Source organism: Pleurodeles waltl, chromosome 12 (genome assembly GCF_031143425.1).
Source record: "Pleurodeles waltl isolate 20211129_DDA chromosome 12, aPleWal1.hap1.20221129, whole genome shotgun sequence".
In the NCBI taxonomy this organism is placed as follows: domain Eukaryota; kingdom Metazoa; phylum Chordata; class Amphibia; order Caudata; family Salamandridae; genus Pleurodeles; species Pleurodeles waltl.
Genome location: NC_090451.1, coordinates 430,244,683 through 430,263,708, shown reverse-complemented (window position 1 = coordinate 430,263,708; position 19,026 = coordinate 430,244,683). Strand labels below are relative to the sequence as shown.

The following is a 19,026-nucleotide window of genomic DNA, read 5'->3' as shown; positions in this document are numbered from 1 at the left end:
CAACAGCAGTCAGGGGTTTTTCAATTGTCCTTTCAGAACCAGTCTCTACGTTGACATCAGTATCAGATGAGTGATAAGCTACATGTCGAAAATGTGAAGAATCTCTCCTAATCGTCCTCTCAGGATGTTGGGCAGTCACCATGTGTCCTTTGCTGGTTACGACATGGAGTGGCTCAGCATCAAATGGAGCACAGACTTACATTTTCTCAGCTGACTGACATGCACTCAGCTGACTGACATGCACTCAATTTCCTCTAGTGAAAATAATGACTTTTGCATGCCGTCGTTTGTTTCCATAGGCTTTCATTTTCCATTCACAATCCAAGTCTTTGGTACAGGTTTTTTTCCTCAGTACCTGATCTTGTGTTGGTCCATCGAGGTAACTTGGTCATCATTGTTCTCCAGAACATCAAAGGAGCAGGGCTTTCACCTGTGGTCGAGGGTTGAACGGTAAGGTGGGAGGGGGAATTCAAGACAGTTTTGAGGTTCAGCTTTTCCAAAACGGCACGCTAAATAGCTTTCTTTAATGTACTCATGAAACATTAGACAAAGCCAATGGCTTGTGGCCAAAGAGGTAGGCTCTTCTGATGCTTCACATTAAGATGACTGAGAAAGTCTCTGAATTCTTTACTGTTGAAAAGTGGGCTGTTATCAGATTTTAAAATCGCAGGAATACCCCATGTCGCAAAGATGCCTTCTGACCTCTCGATGACTCTCTCTCGACGGATCTTTCTTCAATGGAAATAGAAGTATTTGTCAACAATCAGGTGGTGTCAATTGTCAAGGGGACCGAAAAAAAATCAACAATAATTCTTCCTCATACATGCTTTGGCAACTCTAACATGCTTAAAGGGTGTTGAGTGTTTTTTTTTGGTGATAGACAATTGTATAGATGACAGGCCTTTAAGATCGAGATGAGGAAACCTGACTCTGATTGGAGAACTTGTTTTGTGACGATTCCACAATGTCATCATTACAGTTGAAAGCATTCATGACAGTCTGTATGATACATCCACTGACATCTTGAAAAACCTCTGCAGCTAATTACACACCAGAACGTAGTCTTTTATATCGAAACAGACCAATATGTTCAGAAAAGGTTGCAATGCACTTGTAATTCCCCTCGAGTTCCAACTGATGATATCCTTTATTTAAATCAAGGTGAGAGAAGACTTTTACACCAGTCAATTGTATAATCATGTCAGCAATGTGAGGACCTGGATGTTGTTCTCTTTCAACAGCCTTGTTCGCTTGATGCATATCCACACGGATGCGTACAGCTCCTTCAGTGTCCTTTTTGGGTACTACTACTACTACTACGGGAGACACCCACGGCGTTGGACCAGTAAACGCTCACTGATATCATGTTTAAGTAATGATTCAAGTAACTTTTCAACAGCTTTGTGCAAATTAAATGCAATTTGTCTGTGTCTTGGAGCAACAGTGCGGATGTCCTCATTAATATGCAATTGTACTTTCATAGTCATATGCATTCCAAACCCATGAAACAATGAAGAGAACTGACTTACTGTTTTTGTGATGAGCATTCATGTTGTAGTTCACGGAGATCAGTCCCATTTCAGCAGCTGAACTAAAACTGAGCAAACAGACACTTGACGCCGTACCTTGAAGCACATGGATGGGGGTTTGTACTTTTGTCTTCTTGTGTTTCATCGTCGCTACAGAGGATCTTTGATTTTTCAATGGCGTGGATGCAGCCCATGTACATTCTTGAGTTTTGATGGCCTCAGTTGTGGCAATGGAGATAGTTCATTACATTTCTCCTCAGGTATGATGTTTATCAACGCATCACTGTCAACTCTTTGGACAATGTTCGGATGACTTTGGTGCTTTTTCATGTCAACTTTTTTTTGGCTGTTTTCCTTTAAATGTGGCCTGTCCAACATGCGCACATTTGTCTGAGGTAAACACAGAGATTGTACAATCATCTTCACTCTCACTTGATATTGATATCCGGAAAACATTTTGATGATGCGTTGGATAACGATGGACTTCATTTGGTGTTGATTTGTGTCAATTGGTGTTGTCCATTGGCCTTGTGGGCGTGTCGAACGTTGCTTATGGAACATTCAGGCGGCCATTTTGTCTTTGCTGTGATGCACTTACCTTCTCCTTCATCTTCACCTTGCAAACTGTCACAAAATGGTTGTTCTTCCACCAACCTTTGCATATTTATCCAATGGCAGGACATTTACCTTCACATGGAAATGACAATCTATACCTAAAAAACAACTTTTTCTGTGTAGACGTCATTTTGTGTCCTTCAGCCTTGTGCCTCCGTTTGCTTTTCATATTCAAAACTGAATCCCATAGGACACCTCCAACTTCCATGTCAGCAGCTACTCTATCAGCACTCTCTTCAGCTCTGGCAGCCATGAGAACTCACTGCAAACTAAAGCTTCTCTCAGCATTCGTCGTCTGAATCAATCTGACAGGCATCCGTCAATAACTCTGAGACGTATTGCTTCCTCATCATTAAGTGCATTGAAAATATAGTGTTTGAAGAGAGTATACAGTCTCTCCACTAATTTGTCTATGTGTTCGCCAACTCTGTGGTTCTTGACTGAAAATGTCGTTTTTGTAACCTACACTCAGCATTGGATTGAATTTGAGATTCAAAGCTTCTTTAAAATTTGACTACATAACTTCATCAGCTCGCAGCATTTTCTTTGGCTTCTTTTAATCAATCAATCAATCAACCATGGAATTGCAGAGTGCGGCTAATCACCCATAGGGTCTCAAGGTGCTGTAAGTGGGCATACTGCACAGTCAAAGAGCCAGGTCTTGAGGTCTTTCCTGAACTGCTTCTGCGATGCGGTCTGCCTGAGCTTGACAGGTAGTGCTTTCCATGTCTGGGTTGCTAGGTAGAAGGATCTTCCTCCTGCTGTACCTATCTGGATCTTAGGGCGGCTGCAAAGGCGAGCTGGGAGGAACGGAGAGGTCTGTTGGGTACGTAGAAGGTGAGGCGGTGGTTGAGGTACGCCAGTCCTATGTTGTGCAGTGCCTTGTATGTGTGGATCAGCAGTTTGTATGTGATGCGCTAGTTGACTTGGAGCCAGTGTAGGTCACTGAGGTGAGTAAATGCGGCTGTGTCAGGGGATGTCCAGGATGAGCCTGGCTGCTGCCTTCTGGACTCTTTGTAGTCTTGACTGAAGTTTCTCGGTGATGCCAGAACAGAGTGTGTTGTCGTAGTCTAGTTTGCTAGTGATGAGCATGTGGGTGACTCTCTTCCTCGTGTCCGGGGGAATCCATTCGAAAATCTTCCAAAGGAGTCGGAGGGTGTGAAAGCATGACGAAGAGACGGCGTTGACTTGGCAGGTCATCAGTAGACACGAGTCCAGGATGATGCCTAGGTTGCAAGCCTGGTCAGTGGGAACTTTAACCAGAGTGGTGGGCCACCAGGAGTCGTTCCAGGCAGAAGGGGTGGAGCCGATCACAAGGATCTCCATCTTGTCCGAATTGAGATTGAGGCAGCTGGCCTGCATACAGGTGGGGACTGCTATAATCCCGTTGTGGAAATTTCTTTTGGCTTGAGAAGAGTCCTCGGGCAGTGAGATGATCAATTGGGTGTCGTCGGCATAGGAGCCTATGTTTAGCTCATGTTGTTTGGTGGTCTTAGCAAGGGTCCCATGTAGATGTTGGAAAGCATTGGGCTGAGAGAAGATCCTTGGGGAACTCCACAGCAAGTGTCTTTAGGTTCTGACGTGAACGGCGGTAGTCTGACCCTCTGTGTTCTTCCGATGAGGAAGGACCTGATCTAATCCAGGGCTTTGTATCGGATGCCGGCATCATGTAGTCTGTTGCAGAGGGTGGAGTGGGAGACGGTGTCAAATGCAATGGACAGGTTGAGGAGGATAAGTGTGGTCATGCCTCCACAGTCCAGTATGATGCATATGTCATCAGTGGCTGCTAAGAGTGCAGTTTCAGTGCTGTAGTTGCTATTGAATCCAGACTGGGATGGATCTAGGATACCATGTTTATCGAGGGATTTGGTGAGTTGCTGGTTAACGGCTTTATCTATTTCCTTGTCTGGGAAAGGGAGCAGAGAGATGGGTTACATCATCACCAGCAACATTATTAGGTATTTAATAATAATCTTGTTTTCTGTTTTTTCTAGTGCATCAATGATATAATCAAAAGTCTCTATCTCAAATATTCTGCTTTTTGGTGGTATCAAATGGTGGTGGTGGTGATTACAGAAAGGTGACCACATAACTGTTTACGAGATTGACTGATACCAAGATTGTAGTTCTTTCCAATACGGTCTGATGTCCACTAGGACAAGCTTCCTCCGTGCCATCTCTAAGGCCCTGTGACATGCTGTTCTATGGGTCATCTTGGACAGTCTGTGGAACTGTGACCTCTTTCTTGGTCTCCATTGAACCCTTTCACTTTTCTGGAGACCTGTAGAGTTTATTGGAGCCACCAACCGGCAGCTTTGGTGGTGTGCCGGTCACAAACCCATAATTGATGTGGAGCACCTGACTTGACCAGAGCCACTCTTAATTACTGTGACTCACATCACGAACCATTGTTTTTTGCTTACTGTGCCAAAATACTTTAATTGTAAAGTGAAAAAAAAAAAAAATGAAACTGGCACACCAGACCAGTTTAGCAAGAGGAAATGAAAATAAATAAAATATATACTACTTTCAAGACCTCTTGTTTAACCTCCCATCATAGATGGTGAAGCTTTGGCACCTCGCTGGCAGTAAACCTTTTTATTCTCCATTATCATGGACAAGAAGCTGGAGCAACTGTGCAGCTTTAGAGCCAAAGCTCCTTGGTAACCTGAAGCAGCTCCTTCGATGATAGTGGGGCCACAAACCACTGTTACTATAAAGTATACATAGACATTTATGTACTATGTCTCACTGGTGGGCTTTTCCAGTTGGTCTGTCCGGTAAACCCTTCTTCACAGATTACAACTACATTAAGGATGCATATTTGTAAAATAACTTGAGAAAGCTAAAGGCATTAATAGCTAAAGAAGGCCTGTGAAAACATTCACGATTATTGATACAGTCTCTCATGTCTAACTGATGATTGGAACATACCATTTTCAAATTAATTAATAAGTCAAATTGATTTTAAAATGGAAAATGGTGTTTGACGCGAGGACTGTGCCCTGGCCACCTGGGACTACAACTCCCAACAGCGGAGTGCAGTAGGAGGGTTGCCAGCAACCTCACGTGTGCCCGGAATCACACAAAACTATTTTACTTGGCCCCCGCTGCACGGGACGTGCCTGGGCCAAGAGGGCGCCCACCTGTGCCAGTCAGAGGCTGGGCTGGGTCCCTTTTCTTTTATTTACTACGGTGGGTAGTACAAGGGGCCCTGCAGTCTTTGAAGTGAGGAAGATTTGCTTGACTGAGCATTTAATTCCTGTCATGGGAAAGCCCAAGCGGGTGGGCTGTTTAGGGACGAGCCCCCCCCAAAAAAATCCCCTTTATACCAACCTCCATTGATCTAATGTTGGAGTGGGCGGTGGTAGTTGTGAATAACGAAATTGCACTCAGAGCGGCGACTGTCACCAAGCATGGGGGGTGAGGGATTGGGGCAGAAACACCAGAATAGAAGCAAATAATATGGTGACTGTTTCCCTGGCAGATTGCATAGTGGAACCTATTAGAAGTGCTGGCAAGGATACTGTACCCCCACTCCCCCCCGTAATCCAGGAAGAAGCTCAGGGTGAAGGGAGTGTTGTAAGTTTTGTCCAATGTTTGCCCGTGGAGTCCCAGGCACAGGCCAATTTAAGTACTTACTCGAGGACTACGCCAGTGGAGGCAGTCACTCAACTAACTCACCTGCACAGGCCAAGTGAGTCTCACGACAGAGGCAAGAACAAGGGTTTAGGCATCGCAGTAAGAAGGCCAACCTGTACAGCAATATCAAATATGGCTAATGTTTCTGAGAAGAACTTATATAATAATATTTTAAAAATTCTCGACTCCAATTGACGGCCAAATAAAGAGTGCCTTAAAAAGATGGAGTCACGCCTGGCCATTCCTGCTCAGTCGAACGCCTACGATATCCATGAAGAGGCTGCTTGCGATACCTGTGTTGCCAGGAGCAAATTCCAGCCGTGAAAAGGGATGATAGCACCGTTGCAAGCCTACTCCCATTGAATTTGCTACCAGCCTCATGCTCCCATCTGCTGGTTTTGGCAGGGGTTCCACCTTTACAAAATGGATCTGGAGGAATCGTGGAGCTCTCGCCGCAATAAGGTTATGTACTGGTTAAGCACACACACGCACTTTAACTTGGTGGATAGCAAACATATATTAATAATATGCAGAGTAAAGTGAGTCTGGCCGGCACAAAAAGACATAGATGGTGGTAATTAATTTTGGAGTATCCATCATTTATGGGGAATCTCTTTGGCGCACATTCACTACATTCTGCAAAGTACTCCGATTGCTCCACTGCAATTGGGCTATTTTAACAAACTGCCCCTCTCACAGAGTGGCCCAGATAATGCTGCACTCAGTAAACAGGGCAGTGGAATGTTACAACAGGTTTGCTCCATTAATGGGGAGCAAGGGTGTGGACTGACTGTGGTATTTGCACCCAAAACTGGCCCAAAGGACCTGTATTTAAGGAACTATTCTAGTTGTCCGGGTCCCATCGTTGAGAAGGGGGAGTTATCAGTAACCAGAGCAAACGAGTACTCTGGTAGTGAAGCATCCAGGGTAGCCCTTTGTTTGGACATTGACACCTGTGGGTATTGGGAAAGGATTGGAAAGCAGTGGCTGCACAGAGGGTTTTAGTGGGTTAAGAATACTGAGCTGGAACCAACTTAGGCCAATATTCATGCCTTACAACAACAAGAACAAAAATCTAAGTATTTGGACTTGGCATATGAACACTCTGGGTAGCTTGGTGAAGTGCACATTAGTCCTGCAGTAATTGAAGCACCACACCCCTGACATTATTCTCATGCAGGAGACCTACCTAAAGGGAAACTATTACAAGGCCCTAGATAGGTTTGGCTATGTACTGAGAGCACATGCTGGCTAGACCACGGATTCTAGGGGTGTGGTAATCTTTATAATAAAATAATTATATAAAAAAAAAAATCTGAAGCTCTTACCCCTCATAGGGTTTGGCAAGATGAGGCTGGGGGCTTTGTGGAATTGTCTAGGGACAGGGAATGCTCTTCGGTGCTCCGTTACCTCAGGGGCTGAAGCATCGCAGATGAGTGCGGCTACTGCCAAAACATTTGCAACATAGTATGAGGGCCTAAATGCCTCCAACACGAAGCCAACGATGGAGGACTGTGTCTACTTTCTAAAGCACATTTCTTTACAGCAGCTCACCAAGGAAGAAAGGGACATTCTTGAGGCAGACCTAATAGATGAGGAACTGTTGTTAAACCTACGAGGCCTACAATCGGGTAAAGCTCCCAGCCGTAACAAATCAATCAATCAGGAATTTGTAAAGTGCACTACTCACACGTTAGGGTCTCTAGGCACTGATGGTGGGGGTTTCTCAGGTGGTCTGTAATGTGGCAGCGGTGGGGGATGTCCAGGATGAGGCGTGCGGAGGCTTTCTGGATGCGTTGCAGCCTTTTCTGGAGTTTGGCCGTGGTTCCTGCGTAGAGGGCATTGACGTAGTCCAGTTTGCTGCTTACGAGGGCTTGGGTGACTGTTCTCTGGTTTCGATGGGTATCCATTTGTAGATCTTTCAGAGCATGCAGAGGGTGTTGAAGCAGTAGGAGGAGATGGCGCTGACTGGCTGGGTCATGAATAATGAGGAGTCCAAGATGAATCCTAGGTTGCGTGCGTGGTCGATGGAAGTCGGAGAGGCTCTGAGTGGCAGGCCACCAGGAGTCATCCCATGCGGAGGGAGTGGAGCCGAAGACGAGGACTTCCATCTTGTTGGAATGGAGTTTGAGGCAGCTGCTCTTCATCCATTCGGCAATGGCCTTCATTCCTTTGCGGAGGTTTGGTCTTGGCGGAGTCCTTGGTGAGGGAGAGGATCAGCTGGGTGTTGTCAGCGTATGAGATGATGTTGAGGTTGTGGGATCGGGAGATGTTAGTGAGCGGGCCATGTAGACATTGAAAAGGGTAGGGCTGAGGGATGAACCCTGGGGTACGCCGCAGATGATTTTGGTGGCCTCCGAGCAGAATTGGGGGGGGGGGGGGTGGACTCTCTGGGTTCTACCTATGAGAAAGTAGGTGACCCAGTCCAGGGCTCGGTCGCGGATTCCTACATTGCTGAGGCATGAGTGTAGGGTGTGGTGGCAGACTGTGTCGAACGTGGCCAAGAGGTCTAGGAGGATGAGGGCTGCGGTTTTGTAGTTGTCCAGTATGGTTCCGATGTCGTCAGTGGAGGCTAAGAGGGCAGTTTCCGTACTGTGGTTGCTGCGGAATCAGGATTAGGAAGGGACCAGGGTGCAGTTCTCCTCGAGGAAGCTGGTTAGTTGTCTGTTGACAGCCTTCTCAATGACTTTTGCCGGGAAGGGGAGCAGGGAGATTGGCCGGACGTTCTTGAGGACCTTTGGGTCAGCCTTGGGTTTTCTGAGGAGGGCGTTGATCTCAGCGTGTTTCCAGCTCTCTGGGAAGGTGGTGGACTCGAAGGAGCTGTAGATTATCTTCCGTGGTTGGGGTGCAAAGACGGAGCTTGCTTTGTTGAGGATGTGGTGAAGGCAGGGGTCAGATGGGGAGCTGGAGTGGATGGTGTTCATGATTTTGTTGTCGTTGACGGGGGTCCAAGAGAGCAGGAGGTTGGTCGGAGGTGAATCTGTGGTGTTGGTGGTTGCTGGGGGGGTCTGGGTGCTGAAGCTGTAGTGGATGTCTGCAATCTTGCGGTGGAAGTAGGAGGCTAGGGAGTCGCAGAGGTCTTGGGATGGCTGGATGGCGTTTGAGCTGGGGTTGAAGAGTTCCTTTATGACGTTGAAGAGCTCCCTGTGGTTGTGGGCGTTGTTGTTGATTTGGTCTTTGAAGGTGGTTCTCTTGGCGGCTCGGATGAGTTGGTGGTGTCTGCGGATGGCGTTTTTGAAGGCTGTGTTGTTGTTGAGAGTGTGATCTTGGTGCCACTTTCTTTCAAGTCTTAGGCAGGTTTGCTTAGATTCGTGGAGGTCGGAGGTAAACCAGAAGGCCTTTCTGTCGGTGCGTCTGTTGGAGGGATTCTTGATTGGGGCGAGAGCATTGGCACAGGTGTCGACACATTGCCTGAAGTTGCGGGCAGCTGCATTAGTGTCGGTGGTGTCGATGGGCGGGTTCCGTGAGAAGGTCACGATAAGTTGTCCTTCGGTGACCTTGTTCCAACTGTGGTGGGGGATCAGTTGTGGGTGGTGGTGTGTTGTGGGTTTCTTGAAAGAGAAGTGGATGCAGCTGTGATCTGTCCAGTGGAGTTCGGTCGTGTGGCTGAAGCAGATGTGATTGCTGGCAGAGGAAATAGGGTTGTGTGTCCTGCGGAGTGTGTCGGCGTCATGACGAGCTGTTTGAGGCAGAGGTTGGAGAGATCGTCCAGCTGGGTGGCGGTGTTGTTGTTGTTCTCGAGCTGGAAGTTTAAGTCCCCGAGGAGTATGTAGTCAGTGGATGCGAGAGTGTGCTTATGTCAGTGATGGAGTCGCTGAACTGCTGTCAGGGGCCAGGGGCCTGTAGACTAGGGCCCTCGGAAGGTTGTGTTTGGGTCAGTGTGGATCTGGAAGTGCAGGTGTTCGGCAGTGCTAAGGGTATCTTCAGTGCTGGTTGTGATCCTGAGGGTTTTCGTGTGAATAATGGCAATGCCTCCTCCTGGTTTGTTGGAGCAGTCCCTGCGGGTGATTTTGCAGCTGTCCGGGATGGCTATGTCGATGTCAGGCGCTGAGAAGGGGTTCATCCAGGTCTCGGTCAGGAAGGCGACATCTGGGGAGGCTGAGTCAAGTAGATTCCATAGCTCTACTGCGTGCTTGTGGATGGAGCGGGTGTTGAGGAGGATACATCTGAGCTGGTTGAGTCCTGCCTTGCTGGGTGGGTCGTTGGTGAAGGTGCAGTTCCAGCAGGAGAAGGGTCTGCGGGGAGGCTTGAAGGCAGGCGGCAGAGCGGCAGGTGTTGAAGGTGCGATGGATGGCGTTGTCATAGTGAAGACGTGTGTAGGTCCAGGCACAGACGGGCTTGCCTTTGGCGCAGCGGGCGCCATTAAGTAGGGAGGTGGGGGAGTTTGAGGACAGCTGGGAGGCGGGGGCAAAAACGGCATGAAAAAGGGGGAGGGTCACAACAAAGGGGGCGGGGCCACGTAGGCAGCAGCAGCAGTGCAGCGCGAGAGGAGGGGGCAGGGCCACAGGGGCAGCAGAAGCGGGGGAGAGTGAAAGTGAGATAGAGTGGAGTGAGAGAAAAACGAGGAAGATTGTAGCGCAAAGCAAAAGGGACAGAAGTGAAGCAGAACAGACAGCAAAGCAGAGAAAAGGAGGAGAGAGGCAGGAGGTAGCCTAGTAGGAAAGCAGAGCTCTCCCACTAGACACCAGGGATGAGGTGCAGGCAGAAGACAGGGGTCAGGAGTTCAGAAGAGCCAGGGAAAGGGCTCTACTTACAAGGTGGAGCCACAGAAGGCAGAGCAGTGCACTGACTCCTGAACGAAACGTACAAGGGTTTGGTCAGTGTTATAGCAAAACCAATGTTAGCCATGTTGAGGGAATCCTATGAAAGTGCTTAATGAAAACAGTCTCATGTAACATTTCTGTCACAAATAAATGTTATAAATTAGTGAAAGAAATATAAATTCCTTGCATACCTGTCTAACTTCATGCTTGTCACTGTAAAACACCAAGGCAATACACAAGCCTACAAAAGGAAGTAATGTATGCATTTATGAAGATTTAGCCCTTGACTTATCGTAAATAGTGAGCACATTGTGCATACCCGTCATGAAGCAAAACCCAAATTCAGAACAAGCAGACTGATTTGAGAAGCTACATACTCTATTAAATCTTGTTGTTTTTGGTTCTTAAGTTTAGATCAATCATGACAATGTCTCTTATGCAGTACATAGAAGAAAGGGTATTGTGTAGGTTTTAATTTAGAGATCTTGGGGGGCTTGTGATCAAGTAAAGAACTTACGGTCGTCTCTTCTAATGTGAAAAGGATATTTTGAAGTAAATTACTCAACCTGTATCTTCACATGCTTCCTTTTTCATACGAGGTTGTGAAGTTCAGAAATAACACCACTTTGCTTAAAAAACTAAACAAAAAGCTTGGAGATAAGATTGCTGGGTATTAAATTTAATGAAATTTTTTCGATTTATCAATCTTTATTCGGTTAACACAAATATCTATAAAAGCAAAATAATAATATAAAATACAGTTACAAAACAGATCATAAGTGTATAGTTCAAAATAATTAAAACCAACACATCAGAGTACTTAATCAGGGTCCATAGATTTCCTCAAACTAACGGCTCCCTGAAGAAATAAAAACACCTACTTGCAGATTTCATCGTCTGCTAACCCCATCAGCAAGTCATAGGCAGCAAGGTAAGTACCGATATTCCTAGCCTTGAAAAAGGACCTAAGAAAGTTCTTTGTAAACATCATGTAAAAATTGCACACAAAAAAAAAATGAATCTTAGTCTGTGTTTGTTGACTGCATTATGGGCACAGCCTAAGATCAATACTCGTCTGAGAACCAAGGGGGAAACCAAGTGAATACTTCACTATACCAGCTCGAAAACTAAACAATAAGCTTCTACGCCAATTTGCATTGTTGTCTCATAAATAAGTGGTGGACCTATGACTTGCTGATGGAGTTAGCAAACAATTAAATCTGCATGTAGGTGTTTTTATTTCTTCAGACAGCTGTTCATTCGAGGAAATCTATGGACCCCAATTAGTGCTCAGATGTGTTGGCTATTGTTTTTCTTTCTTTCTTTTTTTTTTTTTTTTTTTTAACTACACACTTTTAATCTATTTTGTAACTGTAGTTTATATTATTTTTTCACAAGCATATTATTTGCTTTTATGGTTATTTGTATTAACCGAATGTGAAGATACATGTTGAATAAACTACTTGCAAATGTCCTTTTCACATCAGAAAAGACAATCGTAATTACTTAACTTGATCACAAGTCTCCAAGCTACACAATACACTTTCTTCTATGTACTGCATAAGAAACATTATCACGAATGATCTAAATTTGAGAACCAAAAGCAACTAGATTTTATTAGAGTAGGTAGTTCTCAAAGCATATATTATATTTCTTTCACTAATAAATAAAATGTATCTGTGCAAGAAATGTTACATGAGACTGTTTTCATAAAGCACTGCCCTTCACTATTTCCATGGATTCTTTGTGCTGCTGGCTGCCTTGAAATAACAGTGTTCTCCTGGTCAGAGCACATTTTAATGGTTATGGTTCTGTTAAGTGGGAGGCAGTTTGGCATATGCGCTTTGGCAACATTAATCTGTCTTCGCTTGCTAATAATTTAAATCAACTGTGTGATCATTGGGTCTATTTTTTCAGTTCTGGTGACAGATTTAACATTCTGTAGAATCATGTCAACAGTTCTTTTGAAGAGGACAATTTGGACAAGCAGAGAAAGAATAGGTTATCCCTCTTAAGTCATTGACTTTCCTGTGTGTTCCCAGAATGGTCATTGAATAGATGGATTGTTTGCCAACATAGCATTTTTCACATGTTTATACTATTAGATTTTTGTTTCCATAATTTATGCTGATAAACTTCAAGGAGTTCTTTTGTTAGACTGCAGATATGTGTAAAGTTTTTAATGTTTAGCCCAGGTTACTTTGTGTAGAGCTTGTAATGTTCAGCCCCACTGTACGTTACTATAGTGAAACACTCTGTAGCTGAAAAGGGCCCACTGATGTACACTCATGGATGATAAATGCACATTCACATCTTGCCAATCACTATATGGCATCTTATCACACACACACACACACACATCGTAAGACATCCTACTTCAGCTGATGGACGAGGACAAGTGAAGACGCATGTTGCAGCCCGCTCTTCCTGTTGCAACGTCTGTCTCATTGAGCATGAACAGCCACGTATGTGAGAGAACACAGGGAAAAGGGATGAATTTGGGGCAGACACGCTCCAAATAATGAGAGCCCAGTCTACCAGGAAGAAATACTCGCCATGTCTTAAACTCAAACTGCACTGCTCCAGCTTCATCTACACTGTTGGTCTACTAGGTAAACAAAGGAAGTCGAACTCAGTTTGGAAGAACAGGGAGTGAGCAAAGTTGATGAAGGCGTACAGGTGCTCATGCATGGGTGTCAACTCAGCAGGAGGGAAGGGTCTTACTACAGACAAGGTGCAAAACTATGGAATCATAGACATTAGGTCATTGAAAATGTGCTGTAGAACAATGAAGAAATGGCAAGAACATGGGGCGCTTAATGACATCAATCGCTGATGAAAGGAGTTAAAGATGGTTTAAGAAGCACCTGGCCCGCAAACAGACCAGGTTCGTAGAAGGGTGTTTAATAATGATGAGGCCACAGACACAATAGCCACACATGGAAACTAGCCACTCTACAAACATGTAAAACAATGACGCAGGGATTAGCAGCTGGACCTCAGTAATCACATCTAAATCTTGAGCCCACTCATTCCCCTCCCACTGGATATCATAAGCAATAGAGTGCATCTCCTACATGCTACAGGATTGAATATTTAGTGACTGGGAAATGATGAATAAGACATTTTGGAGCAACTTTAAATGAGTGGTTACAGCATGAACCCTGAAGATTGCAAGTAGACCTTTAACACAGTGTGGCGGAAAGTTTAATTTCGCCTGGGAAATTGGTGACTGTGTTAGTCTTGTAATGCAGAGAACTGGCCTAATTCTGCCAGTCGTCAAGTGGCAGAATTTTTTCATGCAAGGCTCCAAAAATGCAAGCAAGATTAGATTTGCTGCAGCTTGAGTAGACTTTCCACTCGAGTGGCAGCAAAATAAACTTGAATGGTTGTGCACTCTTGCACACCGCAAGGTGCAGTTTGCGCTGATTATTCAGCGCTGCTCATGCTAGCAGCACTAAATTGCAGCTTGACATGCATAGTTTCCATCCATTGCTGTAACTCTGTGGACTTCCCTGGAGTAACTTGATGAGTTCCGTCTACCTCTACCTTTAACCCCAATGAAGATTATTAACATGTTTGTTAATCTAAGATGTCAGTGGATAAACTGTGAAGTTTAAGATTTAGGCTTTCATAGCTGGAAAACATTTAAATCTATTTTTAGATGCAAATTCTTTCTCCAGCATGGAGATCCACTCGTAAGGACAAAGAAGTGAAGGTCTCTTCATGGCTTCCAGAAAGTCTACCCAGCTTCTTTGTCTCTTGAGGTTTACAACAGCAAGGGTTAGAACACCAAACAGCAATGTAAATTAAAGGAGCTTCTCAAGCATAGGAGGCAAGAAGCCACAGTGAGACTTACATTCAGACGACGGTCTGATTTATTGCTCCGTCGTGTTGACCAGTTACAGCTGTGTGTCAGGAAGGCTTCACTAAGGTTTCCTCTGTTGCACGCTAGGTTAAAAGAAAAACACCATATTTTTGGTTGATGAGCATACATTTAAATAGTCTCAATATATTTGCATTCTGCAGTTCACAATGGGTGTAACAGATGTAATTTGGAAAGTGGGACACACAAATGTGAGAACAGGATTACACAAGACTTGCTTATAATCATCTTTACATGGCTAACACTGTCCCTTCACAACCTTCCAATCTTTGTTTGTAATATAAGACACCTCACTTGTTCCTTCTTTCCAATTATTCCCGGGAGATTCAGACAAACTAATAAAAAAATAAAATATCAAATCGAAACACTGGGATTTCAACAACAGTTAGTTTAAAAGAATTAAAGCAAATGTGAGATCCACCTAAACATGTGCATAAAGAGCACGGAACTACCAGAACAGACTATTGCAGAGTTAAATGAGAGACAGAACTAAAAAAAAAAAAAAAAAAAAAAAAATGTACAGTTGTTTTAGCAACTTGGAGGGTCATCACTATAAACGGCAATACAGAGTTTTGAACTCGAGAAGTTGCACATGACCCTGCTACACATGCAAAACCTATTAAAAACTGAAGCAATAAAGGGAGTCAAACACTCCTGCTGACCGATTCAGAGCAAGCCCCTAATCTTAGCTCTGTGATTCTCCAGATATCAACAGCTTCCCTTTATTCAATATAACTTGAGTGGAACTGTACAGGGGCTAGATCCATGGCAGCCAGGAGATGAGACCACACACGCTACTCCTCCAATGCCAGACCGTGTCTGGTGAAACCTTCCTCCAGGTGCTAAGGAGCCCTACGCCTTGTAGGGAGCAACCTGCACGCCATAGCGTCTAAGCTAAGAATAATTTCCACCGTGGGTCTTTGTGCATATTTTTAACAATGAAGGTATGGGTTCTAAATCCCAGGATGCAAAAGGTAGTAGGCCACAAGGCTGGGATATAAGCGAAGGGGTCACATTACATGCAGTTACTTAAAAGTTATAATCTTCAGTTTGGAATAACTGGAGAGTATTTCTTCAGAAATACATGCAAAAAGTTTAAAATTTCTGTCTTGCAACTATCTTCTTGGTTCATCACTATTTGACAGATGTAAAAGGGGTGCATCTTTTTACCTAGCAGTACCTTTTCTCGCCACAGACCTTGTTTCAGCAAGTGAGTCTTAGCATGCAGACACCCAACTAATTCCTCATTCCTCCTTTATTACTCTGTACTGGGTCATCCCACTATACAGTGTACAAGGCATCTTCTCCTTCATGTCCAGTTTTTGTCTGTTGTAAGCCAAGTCCCTTTTATTTTTTTTGACACTGGGAATTTCAGCCAGTCCACTTCAGGCACGAGTCTGTTGTAATGTAATTGGGTCAACACGCTTCAAACATTGGCTCCCCTCATTGTGAATGAAAATATTTTGTGCACATCTTCCATAAAGGTAAGCCTTCTTCAGTGTCTAGGAATGGTGATTATCTGTTCTTTTTTATTTTGACTACAAACTTTGTTTTATCCTTTTTAATTTTACTCCCCCCCCCCCCCCAGAACATGGAGTTCTTTGCATGGTTTTAGTTACAAAAAAGGAAACCAGCATTGGTAAAGACAACAGTTAGGTAGCCAAAGTCAGGCCTGTTGGCTTTCACAATGCTGGTTTGTCTATGGCTCATCAACTAGACAAGTTATAGTAGTTTCATTTAAGCAATTATTTTTCAACCGGGTTCTCGTGTTGCATTACGCAGAATAATTGCTTTTAGTGTTTATGGGATTTTGGGATTACTTCTCTAGCCCGTTCTTGTTGTTGCCATCATGTTCATGTTTGTTTAGTGGGTTCATACTAAGTTTCAAATTTCTACTAGGTGTCAGAAGCACGAGTTCGGTATGCCAACATAAAACAGTAAAACTGAATCTCTATACCGAAAATATCCAAATTAACACATTGCCAATAACAGATTAAAATCTGCACCAAACAGTGCAAGACTATATAGCAGCAAATAATATTTGGGATCATGAAGTGAGCAGCAGTAAAAGCCTATCAGAAACCAGAATATTACAGCAGAGGAGCTGTTTTCCAAAGTTTTTAAAAGTCTGTAAAACGGGCACATTTCTGGCATAGGTAGAAAAAGAAATATTTTAGCGACGAACACTGGGATGTGTCTATCACCCCCAACACAAACTTAGATCTACCACAAGATAAAACGTTATGCTCCTCGTGAGATGTATCCTGTCACTTTTGAGCAGAACCATAATTTGGACCTTGCCATAAACAGAACTAAGGGCCATATTTACGAACACATTTTCCCATAGACGCAGAATGGGCAAAACTGCTTGCTACATCTGGCCCTTAGTGCCTTGAATAGCATGTGCTCTTTTAACAAGGAGACAATGTGCCAAATTGAGTTATTCTGTTACCTACAGTCATTAGCAAAGCCAAAAAAACATTCTGAGGATTCAGTTGCAAAATTACAGTAAACTACAAATCTGATAATTTGGTAGCCATCCTTATAGAGCATTTACATAATCAAGATGCAAGTTGACCAAACCTCAAATGATGGAGTTTCCTGGGTATGATAGCCCAGGTCTTCCTTGACGGTGCAGCTTTCTTCATACCTCAAGTTATCATCCAAAAACCGGCTTTTAATGGAAGTATAGCAAGAGAGGCTTGGGATTCTTCCCACATGCTCATTATCTTATCTACAAGCTTTGCATTGGGAAGACAATGTGTGCTTAAGCTGAAAGTGTTTGTTTGTGTTGAAACTTTTATGTTCATTTCAGTAGACCCGAGTTGGTTATGGTGAAAAAAATCACTGAGCAAAGCTCCAGGTCCGATAATCTTATTGGGAAAAGTTATGTCAAAAAGCCATAGGTTTGAATGGCTATTATATTAAGGGTAGGTTGGCATCATACTGTATGTCATGTCTGTGAACAGATACATGGAATTTCACAACTACCACAGCAGGCAAGGGTTTTGGTGTTGGTTACACACTAACAAATCTTGGAGGTAGCAAAATTACACTATGATAATCATTGCTTGACCATCTTAGAGGTTGTATATTGTTTTGCCAACTGTAATTCTGCATCTATTTGTAATTGTCCATTATTTCACTGTGTATGTGTGTGTGTTAAAGTACTTATTTAACTGGCTAGACAGAATTCGTTTTCTTCTGGACTCTTGATTAAAGGAATGTTCAAAGTTCTTGCAATTACTACAAGTCACGTCCACCTATGGCATCGGTGCACGCTTGGTGGGTGCAAGTCCCTTCTTCCAGGAGCATTACCTTACCTGGGGTGCTGCGTGTGTGGCTTTTTTCAAAGGAGGGTAGGCACATTTCTAATCATGTATATCTACCTAAACACAAACATACATACACACAGGGGCTTTGTGTCATCTTTCCTCAGCTGCCACAGGTCTCTCAGGGTGTCATTCACACCCTGCCTTCACCCACAACAGAATATAGCATGGGGCAGTGGGTAACTCAATTAAGCACTCATTCTATTGCCCAATGAATGATGGCATTTTGCCTGATCAGATGAAACCGAACGTGTATCATTATTATGAGTGGTGGGCAGGTTCTTTAGCTTTTCATGTTCTTCTTTTATAGGTTCTCTCTCATATCTTTCCTTTTCGAGCACCAAACAGCTCCACAGTACTTCACTTGCTTGTCCCTCTTTGATTCTCCAGTGCACCGTATCCAGCAAAGCCTCTATTTCTAAACCAGAAGGCCATCTTGGAATGTAATGGTCTATCATGTACCATTGTTTTGCCATTCCAGCCCACGAACCAACAAAACTGATGGGCGTGACATGAGCTTGGTTACAAGCCCAGAGAGAGATTACACCAAGGAAAGAGTGTTTTGCGCGCTCAACCCTAAAAATGGGGGTAACCATGCCAAGAAAGAGGGTACTTTCCTACACATACATTACTTTGTGCCATTCTATTTTCATGTGGTTATGCCCTCTAGGGACTAATTATATGGTTACATGACCATGTTTCTTACAAATGATACGTTTATTGTAGTGTCTTCTAGGGGCTGTTCTGAGCATTACAGTCAACATACTACAACATCTGCTGCACTCTGTCGTCCCATAATGCTTTGCAGGGAATTCTTTTACAAAACATTTTAGCTCATAACTCAACCTGTGGTGGTCCTAGGACAATGGGACCACCTTTAAAAAGTTCACCACAGCCGGCTCTCTCCGTCTACATCATATCTGGGTCCCCACACTGGGTTAATCGGGACCCCAAAATAATAACCCCTCCCTCCATTCAGTGTCTTTTTAACCTCTACCATGGCTGGAACATTTGTTTTACAGCTGAGAGTAGTATGTGGTATAAAGGTCTTGTTTGTAATATCATTGCAGTAAGCCTGCAATCCCTGAAAATGTTTAATGGACTATGCCCTCTAGGGGCTAAATATATGTTTACACTGCAATACTTTCAATCATTTTCTTTTCAAGTGGTTATGACCTCTGGGGGCTAACTATATGGTAACATGACCAGGTTTCTAACAAATGCTATTTTCATTGTGGCGTCCTCTAGGGGCTGTTCTG

The 19,026-nt window shown here is 44.0% G+C and overlaps 1 protein-coding gene across 2 annotated transcripts in view; it reads right to left on the bottom strand.

Annotated features, from left to right (window-relative positions):
* Positions 1-19,026, bottom strand: part of CENPN (centromere protein N) — a 183,820-nt gene that overhangs the window by 144,821 nt on the left and 19,973 nt on the right. For both annotated transcript variants that reach the window (XM_069216905.1, XM_069216906.1), the window contains exon 2: positions 14,409-14,500. In XM_069216905.1, the coding sequence (XP_069073006.1) occupies positions 14,409-14,410 (2 nt within the window). In that variant the 5' untranslated portion in view covers positions 14,411-14,500. The remainder of the gene's footprint in view (positions 1-14,408; positions 14,501-19,026) is intronic.